A 13,607-nucleotide genomic window follows, 5' to 3' on the forward strand; every position below is an offset into this window, starting at 1 on the left:
AACCAAGTGTTAGGCAATTACGTGAAGTATAAACACACCATAATCGCATAATAATAATAAGGCCATGTCGCATAATATCAAAGCACAAGTAACGAGTGTTTCTGTGTTTGTATGATGAAGATGCATGCAACCAGATTTTTTTTTTTTTTTAATTTCCTTTACATATTTGTATTCCGGGTAATTTGCTTATTTTTCTTTTTTAGAATATAATGTTATTTTGTTCAAGAATATGTTAATTCTGAGCTATCTTTCAAACGTATGTTTCTCTACGTACGATGCGTACCCGAAGAAAGCCAAATTATATAATCTAAACCCATTCGTTACTAACATTGTATAAATTGTTAGAAACAATTGATAACATTTTACAACCTATCTAAGTTTTTTCTAATTTATCACATTATTCAAACGTTACATTAATTATTATAATTGATCCACGAGTTCCCTCGAATCCACGAATGTCCCATGAAACCCATACGGTACTCTAGACGGTAGCTTAATCGTAGCTTCAAGCTCTAAATTAACGGCGTTAATAATCTGGAGCTCCGACGTCTCTTTTTCTTCATCATGAACGTGACAGAATATATAACCGTCATCTTCATTTCCTCCGCCCTCACCGGGCAAGAAAAACGGTTCTCCGCCGTATTTCTCACCGCCGTAAATGTACTTTTTCATCTCTCCGGTGAAAAGATCGACCTTAGCGAAACCGGAAACTTTTGGCCAAGGATCAGCGATAGCCAAAAACGCGAACCGGGTTTTTCTACCTAACCGGTTCCGGTTAACCATACCGATCTCTAAATTCACATCCTCGTTAACCAGCAAAGCACGGCGCGTGGCTTCACGCGTCCTGAGGTTTATCCTGATCTCTGACAAGACGCTTCTCAAGCTCTCGTCTCTCTCGTTGAAGATTGAATCCGCCGGCGTCATACACGACCCGATCACCACGATCTCCTCCGTCTCCGGCGATTCCCACGCGTTCCAGAGATGGAAACAGAACGTCTCTGGCGAATTCACCCAGATGATCTCAGAAGCATCCGTCGCGTCTTTGGGCATTATCCCCAATCTCGATACCTTTTCTCCGTCGAAAACCACCGGAGATTTACCGGAGATCATCTCACCGAGCTTAAACACGACTTGCTGATCCGGAATCACCACGAAATTCTCAGTAATAGCGAAATCGTGAATCATCGTCGGAGTTTCGAGAGGGATCTCCAATTCCGGCGATTTCACGCCATCCGGCGAGAATCTGAAGTATTTCAGGTAAGGCTTCTTAACGACGTCGTAGCTTAACGCGTGAAGCTCCTTCGTAACCGGGTCGAGTTTCGGGTGGGCTATCATGGCGGATTTTAACTGACCGTCGAAATCGAAACGTCCAACGGTTTGGAGATCGCCGGTTTGAGTTACTTTTAATTGGTACGGTAAATCGTCTTCAGACATAGCTAAAAGCCGGTTATTAAAGTAAACCAAACCGGCGTTGGCTACTCCGACGCCGTTTCGGTTGTTGATGAGACCACAAATCCCACGTGCGTAAAACAGCATCAAACGTGCGATTCCCGAGTGGCCATGAAGCTCGCCGATTGCTTTCGGAAAAACCGGTCGACCCAATCGTTTTTCCTGAACCAATCTCTCGGTTTTGGTGAACCGGCAAGCGTAGCTAGCTGAACCGTTGGTTATTTTAACGGCGTGAACCATACCGTCACCGTCGAACAGATGGTGTCCAGCTATTGGCTCAAACATCGGATTTGCACCGTTACGGACATAGACTCCGTCAATGCATTCAGGGATTGTTCCTTCGACGGTGAGGTTTCTCCGGACGGGAGATTCAGATACCGGAGAATAGTTCCCGGCTATTTGAACACGTGGATCGGCGGTTTTGGGAAGAGGAGTATCATGTTCACGTGATATTAAAGCGCGCTCAGCGGCGTCGATAGCAATCGCCGCCGCTTTTTGGAAAATGTTAAGGCGGAGAGGATTATGCCGCGGGGGAGTGGCGGTGGTTTTGGGGGTAAATAGTTGTCGTTTTTGGGTTAAGTCGGTAGTAACGTCGATCTGCACCGTGCATTTAATAATCTTCGACCGTCTTGTAATGGGCTTAAAGCCCAAATCAGTGTGGGTTTGAGGCCATGTTTTAGCACCAGTCATCGACATTGCAAGAAGAGAGACCATGATGATGGCTTTTGTGTTTGTTGATCCTAGTAGTTGTATATGTTTCTGACACTGATTGTTTCCCTGTTGTTTTTTTCTGGTCTGAAGAGTGAAAGAGAGAGAGGAGAGGAGAGGAGATGAGAGAAGAGAGAGAGAGTTGTTCGATGAGAAGAAGAAAAGAAGAAGGAGGAATGTTATATAGAGTTGGGTAAGAAAGAGAGAAATAGTGTGTGTAATGACTTGATGACATGAGCATGCGGCCAACAAAACGATAATAATATGAAATAAATTTGAAGTCATACAGAGTTTTAATAGTTTGTGGGTTTTTTTTCTTTGCGTGGAGAGAAATTCCAAATTTAATCTAATTTTTTAATGATTAATGTATATAGTTATAGCTATTTAATTTCAAATTTGCGTTCGAAACTAATAAAATAGACTTACATAAATCTTGATGACAAAAGATTATAACTATTTATCCAATATTTTTTTTTAAAACACTACTTTCAACATTATGTGTGATATACTTAAGTTTATCTACTTATCAATCAAAAGCTGATGTTTAAAAGGATGATTCTCCAAATATTTATCATGTTTTATAAATAACGAACCAAAAAAAGGAGACTTAAACTTCAAAGTAATATTTTCTAGATTTAAGAAACTTGCAAAAAGTTAAAATAACCTAATCAATGAATGAACAACCTAAATACCTAATACAAGGAAAAGAAAAAAAAAAAGATCCCAGAGTTTCAAGAAGAAACGAAAATATGTGAAGAGATCGATCTGAAGTGGTAATAAATAAAATTTGAAATTTTCGAGGGAAGAAAATGAAGCAGGAGGAAGAAGACCACCTCACACTGCGTGGACGAAGATACCCACGTGGGTTTACCACTGACCCACCACGTGTCTCACCAATATTGAACTCAAGTGTACGTAAATAATAGATTTTGTCGACGCAATAATAAATTTGCGTAAAAAATTAAATAAATGTAATAATAATAATAATAAAATTGCGTACCTATTTTTGCATATGGAGTAGAAGAACCATGACATGAGGAAAAAAAAAAAGAAAACCATCAGACAGAGACAATCACTAATGAAAACATTCATGAAAGGAAAAAAAAAAATAAGGCATACAAAAACATTTTTTGTTTCTCTCATTTGAGAGTTTCTTAATTACAATACTCAAAAACTTAATGGATTTCACACACACACACACACACATATATATATATATACTTTATCGATCCAGCATTGCTTTGCAGTTCAGTTCATTAATTATAGAATATATATGTTGTATGTACATATCAAAATGTTTTTGTGAAAAGATTAATAGAATTTAACCTAACAGCTGTTAGAGTATTTGTGTTTTATGAAAAAAGAAAATACGATGTCTGCAAAAAGGGAAATTCATGTTGTTTTTTTTTTTTTTTTTTTCTTTTGATCAAGGGAAATTCATGTTCATTCTTCCTGCTTACAAGTTACAACAGTAACAATTGACTATTTTAAATATTATTACAGGATAAGTGGATGTGTAATCAACGACTTATGATATTACGACTACCAAATGAATATATATGATGTAATCAAAGAATTATGATCTTACGACTGCCAAATAAATAAATATATATATATATATATATATATATATATATATGATGTAATAATATAGATATATAATGTGTGATTTATTGACATATAATGTTGGTAGTATTTGTTCGTACAAAATCATTAATGAAAAAGTAGTAATTAATAATATTTAACAATTACAGTTTATCTTAATATATTTTTTTCTCTTTTGTTAGTACCTACTATATTTTATAAAGCTTTCATAAACTTTTATTTCTTTTTCTAATTAAAATTTATATATCTGATTACAATCCAAAAAGCAAATTCGGAAAAAAGAAGTCAAGATTTTATGTAAGGATGTTCAGATTCAATGCATATAAAGATGCTAAGATGCTATTTTAAAAAACACACAAAAATTATGCTAATTACTATTTTTAAAGCAACATTTTACGATTTGTCAATGTTTTCTTTTTTTTTTGTGGGTAAGATTTGTCAATGTTTTCTTATCAAAACTTTTACTGAATTTTATTAAACATATATCCTACCATTTCTATGTAAAAATAGTGATATTTTGAAGGTAAGAAAGTAGATAATAGTAGTATTTTTAAAAAAGTATGCACAAAATGGTGATATGTTTGCAAAATGCAAATTGTTTTCTAACGTCGTACTCTCGTATTTTATTTGATGAACTGATCATCTTTTCTTCTTTAATTATGATATCTGAAAATATAGAAATATTATTTACTACCGAAAGATCATTGGCAGATTATTTATTTGTTAGAGAAGACCTTATACATTATAACATTAGGCTATAAAACTCTAAAACCATAATCGAATTTGAATAGAAAACTGCAATAAAAGATAGTCAAATTAGGCAGAAACATGATGATTGCTATCTAATCGTAGAAAGTGTTTAGATGCTGCTAGCTAGATCCAATTGTTAGAGTAGTACGTGTCCAACCTCTTAGATAAACAGCTATTTTAAACACGTTGAGGTGGTCTAGTTTATACGAATTAACAATGACAATTTGGTTATGCCAAGAAAATTAATGCTTATTTTAACCTGTCAATTATTTAGACTTTGATATCTACCTATGACTATGAGATAAAGATGAGTACTATACAAAGCATATTTGATTGGTAAGATCAAAAACAAATTCGAGAGTGGTTAATAATGCTACAACTTAAGGCAGGTAAGATATAAGCAAATCAAGAAATGTTTTGACCATCCCTATGCCATTATCAACATTTTTTATCATGACCATTCTTTTACGTCAATGACCAGCCCTTTCACACTCGCACAACTCAAACACCACTAAATATATTTATAAAAAACATGGAATGAGTTAAGTGCTGATTAACAAGAGAAATCTATTGAAATAATTTGAAAACCATAATTGAGATCATCATTCTAATCTCCCAACCAGTTTTTTCCTTTGTCAATTTACTACTCCCAAAATAACTACACGTTTACAATATATTGTAAACTGTTAAAACAGAAAAAAGAGAGAAATGATATATTTTTTATAATTTACACGTTTATATGATGAGTTTTTACATTGTCAATTTACAACTCCCATAAATAATATATTGTCAACAATTGTCAATTTACACGTTTATAGATACAAAGTTTTTTTTGTTCTAGCAATTATGTTCGGAATCTTTTGTTAAATTTAATATTTTTCTATAAAAATTGACGACTTTTAGACTTTTGAACTATTTAACAGTAAATATATATAATACATTTTTATTTTCATCACTTGGTTTAGATGTTTACATAATTTTGAAAGTTTTATTCGTAACATTGTTAATGGCTCTTGATTAACGATGCTACCCATATAATGGTTATAAGTTATACAAATGATGATATAAAAAAAGATGGTCAAAGAGATGAAACTAACTGGTGGTACAGAAAACAATAAAATAAAATAATATTTTGCTACAAATTTGCTATGATTTTGCTAAATTTTACATAATAATCTTTCACCACATAATAGTGAAAATTGATTGTTGTAATCTTGGGATCACGGAGAAAAATTGGAATGAGAATTTTTTCTTGTACAGATGATCTAGTCAAGAGTCAATGACTGAGTAAGATACCACTAAACGCATGTGTGCTCTAAGTTCATTCATTTTTTTGTCAAATTTTTATATAAAATATGCAAAATTTTAAAATAAAATCAATATCAGGTATCTTGTAATTTATATAACTATTGAAACATGTAATTCAAATATTACTTCTGTTAAATGTCTTTGTAACATCCGGCGGTTCAATCTAATATTCTAATTCACCAAAAACTCAAAATTGAGGTTTTTTAGTACAATTATGTTTTAACGATATATTTATATTTTAACAGAAAACAACTAAGATATTACACGTCAAAAATAATATATATATTTTAAGTTTTCTCCCAATATTATAGGAACAAAAGCCTAAATATATCTCATTATTTAGTTTTAGAAGTTTATTACCTTTTTTTTTGTTAGATTAAAAAATTTATATAAATAAATTTAGTTTAAAAATATATCATCATTAAAACAGTTAATAGATTAAGACATGCGATATTACGAATTGTTAAACAACGTTAAATTTCCATCTCATGTAACTAACGATATATATAGATAATAAGTTCACAGAATAATACGTATATGTTGTTATATAATCATCTTTTTTATTTTCATCTTTTTTTTTTTCCTTTTCAAAGTTAGCACAATATTAAGTTTATGAGGTGATAAATTACTGATAAACTAGTTTTTGGCCAAACAATTTGCCATTTAGTTAAAAAAAACATTGATATTTGTATAAATGAATAAATCAAATCCATGTGAACCTATCAGACCAATATTTTATGTCAACAATCATGTTATCTATGTTGTTAGCATTTTAATTATCATGGACATGTAGGTAGGTTCCGCAATATTACTTATATAGCAATTCTCATTTTATGATCATCCACCAATGATCGCACCATGGTTGATTGCAATTTATGGAAGAGACTAATCTTCTTAGCTTTCATTAATGCCTATCCTGCTTCAAACTTATGAAAGAGTAAACATATTCAAGAAAAAGCTTGACTAAAAATAAAACTACAATTAGATTATTATCTTGATACTGAATACTTTCTTTTCATTAATTCAGAAACCATTTGAGAAAATAACATATTTGTAAGAAGATGTCATGACACATATATTTCCATTAAAAAGGAGACGACATTTATTTAAAAATTGATGGTTTGAAATATCCACCGACCTCAACAAAAATAAAAACTTTTCCATACTTGAAGGGGGACCCTGACTAAATATAATAGAACCATAAATTATACCTAAATCATGAGAATTGGGATCCAATATTCATTATTTAGTTAGGTTCTAATTAGAAAAACATTATTAATATTAAACTTGGACAGTTATATGAAATATACGCTATAGTAATCCCTACACATAATGCTAGTTTTCTTAACAATACAATTGATGATCCAACGTATACGAAAAAAACTCCAACTCTTTTAAGATTGGCTATATATATAGTGCTTCTATGAGTAAACTATGGTCTTTTTGATCTAAACCATTTATAACTCTTAACTCTTTTCAGATTTGCTAGTCTATAAGAATTGCATATTGACGGAACCATGTTTGTAGATTTTTTTCTTTCTTTTCGTTATTTACGTAATATTGTTGTAATGTTAGTGGACAACTTGTTGACTAATTAAAGAACCGACTTGTGTGGTACAAAAGGCACAAAGAAAATGAAATGTTTGTATTTTGTTAAAGAAAAATGAAATGTTTAATTGACTGAATCTTGATAGTATTTTAGGGAGAAGGGTTATTATATATCTAGAACTCCGTAGAGAAATATTCAGGTCGTTGTTATTCGTATTTATGAAAACAATAGATACATGAGCTAGACTTTGTCGGAATAAAAGTCAAATGCTTCTACAAAAAAAAAACAATTCAGATAAATATTTTAAAAATAAAGAATATCTTCCTTATAGTCAAATAGAGTCAGAGGAAGTTCTTAACACTATATTTTTTTTGTTCCTTACGTTACATGTTATATTCTGTGTATCATATTGTTACATTATACATGAATAGTCAACAAGCACGTTGTTATAATAATCTATACCTTTTGATATCGTTCTCAAAATCTTTATATGCCAGATTTCAATGAAAGTAATGAAAATTAAGTTGAAGCCTAATCAGAAAATAACAGGTCCAATGAATGTGGTCGATTTTTGTGGGTTCAAATCTAAGTCGTGTTTCTTTCGTATCAACTATGTACCTTACGGAAAGAAGTTTAGGCAATGCACGATAATAAATAATAAAACTATCTCTATTTTAAGTAATTAAGAGAAACAAAAAATGTTCATTGCTATAACAGGTGAGTGATTTGTGACAATAAAAACATTCCTTCTTACAACTCAAAAAAGGTTTGGCTAAAAACCACTATCATTGACTTCAAATCTAAATTTCCAAATTGATCAGTATCTTGAGATTTTATGTGTGCCTTCACGCAAATAAATTCATCTATATACTTCGAGAGGTAATCTGCATATTTAAAGATTATATTATTAGATTTACACTTGTCTTTTTCATACTTGTAAAATTGCCTTTTGCAGTTTTTCAAGTAAATTAAAAATTTAGAATGCTTCAAACTATTGTTGTATAATTTTTCCGCTAAAAATCAAACAAAAGTACTTCTATATATTCATTTTTTTATATTTCGAGTAGTTTAAATTGAACATGTAATAAATGTATATGATAATAGATAGTTGAAAAAAAAATGGATAGTTGAAAAGAAACTATGAAACAAATTTGATATCTATTTTTAATGTATACATTCGCTTGTATATATATTATTATTATCTTCACGCATCCATTAGAAATCGTAATATATATGAAATCGTTAAAAATTTAGATTATTCCACTGACTATTACATATTATGAAATTCGAATCCTGCGGATTAAGAAACAAAGATAACATTTATACAGAAAATTATAGTAAAAATACTAGTTCATGTATTACTTTTCTGAAAGTTAAATTTATAGTAATCGATAGACTAGTAAAAACCTCCAATTTCTTAGAGGAGGCTTGATGAAAATGATGAGGTCCCATATTGAACCCATAACGACATTACATTATTTGATTCCAATGGACCAAAAATTCAGTTAAACTTTATATATGGGCCAAATTATCCAACGGATGATTAAAGGTTTTGATCAGGCATGTGTATTATTTCTCACACGCACAATGAGTCAATGATATATCATAAATACCAAACCTAAAGCAAGCCGATCCATTTTTAGAAACATATTATTGTAATCAATTATTGATGAGATGGAAATGAGCATCAAAATGCATCGTTGATTTATCGACCGCTTATATTAAACATCAAGTAAAAAACTTCAACTCATTATTATGTATATATATATATATACGTTTTAGAGTATCATGAGTTTATAAAAGTCCGTTAAAGATTTTGATTTTTCCTTTCATAAACGTTCACTTAAATAGATGTTAAAAAAAGAACGAAAAAACGTTCATGTAAATATTTTGTTATATGGTCTTCTAATTGCAGTATATAGTTTTTAAAAGATGTTATAATTTTATGGCGTCTGATACATCAATAATATAATACTTCTAATTTCATTAGGTTTTACTCCATTTCCGTTGTCGGTTTCTAGTCTTTGTTTCTACTATCAATGGAGATCGATGGAACACAATAATAACTTTCACAAGTTTTTCTTTTTAACGAACGTCGGCAAAAATGTCTTTTCTCTTAATTTTTGGCGAAAAGAAAAATATTTCCTTTTCTGGGGATCTCTTTTGTGTGATTTTTTTTTTTTTTTTGTTGATACGGATCGTCACATATAATATGTGCATATATATTAGAAAACGTGAATCCACACACGCATACAATCACCCTTTTATATGTCAAGCCATGTGCGAAAAAAGCGATTGTTATACTAGAGTATCCCTTTGGATGACAATAAAGAGAAAGATGGTTCTAAGAAGTGACTAAAGAAGTATATATATACAACAAGGCCATCATTATATATACAAACGACTACATATATATATATATATATGTTACAGTGTAAGAGAGACCAATCTCGTTATGTACTGTAAAATAAAGCTGTATAGTTTAAAATCTACTTTAGAAAAAACAAACGATGTATGACTAGACGACATGTTGGATTTCTCATTTTAGAATTGTCTCTTTATTTTGTTTTTGTCATTATGGTAACAAACGCGCGCAATATATTATCTGCAACACAACGTTATACTGGTTGAACTATGTATTTTTGTTTTGTTGTTGAGATTTTTCTTTTAAACGGATGCAATTTTTTTTTTTTTTGTTTTATAAAATCAAAATTGAGTTGGCCTTACAAAATTGTACCATTTCTCCGATTCAGAACCAAAATTCTAGAATTGTAAATGCCTAAAAGCTTATGACATCAGATAATGATAATACAACTACTGTAGTTGACAAAAAGGAAATTAAACATAAAACAATACAACTAAACCAACGATAAGCTGATTCAAATATAAAATTTGAAATCTCAATGTAACTTTCTAGTGTCTTACGTGTCTTATCCTTTGATGTCGCACCCAAATATACATAACAATTTATAAAATATTTAGAAACTCTCTTTTTTCTTGTCGTTCATACAAAAAGGGAGAGGAAAAAAGTGAAACATACACATAGATTTAAGGCCCTTTTTACGTATGCTCGTCATAAATGAACAACACTTTGATTAGTATAAGAAAATTTTAATTTTAATTAGCGTAAAGAAAGCAAAGGGAAATAAAAGCACACGTAAAAGCTTTTTAGCCATGCATGCACGATGTATATAACTGGTTATCGAGAAAAGAAAGTGTCGTTGATGGATAAGACCTTAGCTTTTCTCTCTAGTATCATAAAAGGTTTTATTTTCTTTCTCAATTCATATTTCTTGCCTCTTAAGCCTTATCCATTATCCAACAAGAATTCAATTTTGTAGGCAGCTTTATGGAAGAAAAAAAAAGATTCGAGTAATGCTTACACCATTTTGACTCAATTATATGTATTATATGTTTCCACTATGGATTAGAAATGGCCCACAATATCTGTTTTTTTAATATGACGTCAAATATACCTTATTTCTGTCTAATGTATAGATGATCAGCCAAATCAAGTACAATATTATGTGAATATCTTTGTAATATATGCTGTATAACTGTATACAAAATGCAAGTGTTATGACTGAGACAAAAAAAAAGTTATGTAAGCTTGACGTCAAAAATGAATGTATAGACACGTTTTTATAGGCTCATTATTTAGCTATGTTTTCACTTTTGGTGCTTATTATCTTTTATGACGATGAAATTTGAATTTTTAATCCTACGCGTAACTAAAAAATAGAAATACATGTCGGACTAGAAAGTTTCGTAAATGTCTTTAAAAAAAAAAAAACAGTAAATTGTCTTACCTTGAAGTTGTAAACTTTTTTTTTGGTTTTTAATGTGAAGATTTCATTCCAGAAGTTATTACAACCTAATACAAGATATCCTGTCTGGAAGGTGTAAACTTCTTGTCCTGATCACTATCAATGATATCCAGCTTCCGCCAAGGAACCTCCCCAGCATAACACTTCGTGAACCAAGCGCACATATGGTTCAAGTTGGAGATATGGTTAACTTATTTAGTCATCTATCACAATCAAATCCCAACAGTTGGGTATGATGCATGCATCATACATTTGTAATACCATACCAAGAGGTATGGCAGTATATATCCAACATAGAAATCCGAATCAAGTAAACCCAATAGTCCTATATTACAGAAACGTTTTATAAGCTTTGTTCAAAACATTCATATTGCTGATTGTTAAGCTCGCATTTCATTCTTTTCTTCTTTGACACTCTAAATCCTAATTAGATAGCAGATTAAGACGCATATTATATCAATCTGTCCTAGAACCATGTTGGACAACTAAGTGATCTTATTTCCTGACTTGAACATTCAAATATACATAGAAAAACACTGCACCGGTGTTCTTGACTATTTTGTTAATAATTAGAAAATTAAAAGTAGATCATGAATAAAGTAAGCAACGGAAGTATAGTAAATAGTTAACAAAGTAGATCATGAATAATGGTTAAGTTGTCGCCCAAAATAAGAAAAGAGAATAAAATAAACCTAATTTATAACTTTTAACATTATAAATAAAAGAAAATTTGTGTCATATACTGCGTATATAATAAATCAAATTATCATTAACTTTTACACGTAGACATAACTTAACACAATCTGTTCGGCCGTGTGTGGTAACTTTTACACATACGTCATGACATCAAACCAATCTATGGAACTGCCACAAGTCGACCGGTCGTTCATCCTCAACCACGAAATCAAACTTTTTAAACGACGAACGAAAAGTTTTCAGCCAACTAAAAACAGGCCAGCCTCTGGATACCTCGAACAATTACAGATTTCTTGTAAGTTTGTATATATATATATATATATACATGTGTTCACATAAAGTATATATATATATATATATATACATGTGTTCAAATAAAATGGCCCTTGGTGTAGCGAAAAAGAAAGAAGATTTAATACTAAAGAATAGAAAAAGAAGAGTACACTAGCTACGATATTTTGGATTAGATCAATACGGCCAAAAGTTCCACTATAAAATTAATGTAATTATTTTAGCTAGCCAACCTTTCGTGAAAACGAATTGACTATCGTCGACGTTAGCAAGTTTAACCCTTTTATTATTTACCATTTTAAAAATATAGTAAGTAGAAATTAATTGGTTAAAAAATCAGTCGCCAACCAGAAGCAAGCACTTGATAAATTTTTGTTTTTTTTTTGTTCGTATCATAATCAAGTGATTAAAAAACAACCGATGGTTGAAATTGACCGACGACGGCTAGCTCCCAAGTGTGTGACACTTCTCCGCCAATTTGTCTTTATTCCCCTTCGGAAAGCAGGTTAGCCACATATAATCGTGATTGACCCTTTTATTTTAGTAGTTGTTTGTCAATTTATACATATGTATGCACACCTTAAGCTAGCACATTATATATTGGCTTTTGTATACATAATTAAAAGAAGAAAGTTAAACAATACTGGCTTTTGTCTAGAGGAAGTTTCTTGTCCTCTCATCATTTTGATTTGAATATAGTATATTCATCTTGAGAAATCGTCACTAAAAACAAAAACAAAAATTGTTCCTTGTTTTTTTTTTTGCCAAGGTTCAATTGTATTAGGTTCTATCTCTTTGATAAAGTCTAACTCTTCATATTTATATGATATTAACTGTTTAGCAAGAAAAAGGATGAAATTATATATATGTACATCAAGATTAACTAATACTAGTGATTGATCCGCACGTACGTGCGAAGTTATTTTTACAAAATTACGATTTTAAGTAGATGCTGTTTTGGTAAAATTTTGTTATATGAGTTTATTTGATAAACTATATATAGACATACAGTTGTAAAATATAGATATTGTATTACATAATAAAATTTTAAAATTACAATTTTAAAATTATTTAAATGAAAATGGTAAGTGATATTACGTGTTTATTTTTTAAACTAATCAAAATATTTCTAACTGTTTGCTTAGAGATGTTAAATCGGATTTGGGTTTGACTTTAGTTTGAATTGTTTTATGTGTAGTTTAGAATAGAAAACCCGTCATGTCCCTTTCCGTCTCGTCCTGACCCGTCCCGTTCCACCCCGCCCCGTCCCGTCTTCTATCTGTCATAAAATTGTCCTATAATCGTTTCTTTTTAAAACATAATCATTTGCCAATGTGTATTATAAGAAACTTGGTAAAACATCTAGACAGGATACCCGTATTTCTCGTTTAAATATTTATTTTTATCAAACTAATAAAATCTAA

General features: G+C 30.8%; 1 protein-coding gene across 1 annotated transcript; it reads right to left on the minus strand.

The window, feature by feature from the left end:
* Window positions 1-320: 320 nt before the first annotated feature.
* LOC17879010 (9-cis-epoxycarotenoid dioxygenase NCED2, chloroplastic) lies at window positions 321-2,401 on the minus strand. The gene has a single exon (XM_006282793.2). The coding sequence runs from the start codon at window positions 2,161-2,163 to the stop codon at window positions 421-423; it is 1,743 nt and encodes a 580-aa protein (XP_006282855.1). The 5' UTR covers window positions 2,164-2,401; the 3' UTR covers window positions 321-420.
* Between the last annotated feature and the right edge of the window lie 11,206 nt (window positions 2,402-13,607).

The sequence above is a fragment of the Capsella rubella genome, unplaced genomic scaffold (assembly GCF_000375325.1).
Source record: "Capsella rubella cultivar Monte Gargano unplaced genomic scaffold, Caprub1_0 scaffold_7, whole genome shotgun sequence".
NCBI lineage: Eukaryota > Viridiplantae > Streptophyta > Magnoliopsida > Brassicales > Brassicaceae > Capsella > Capsella rubella.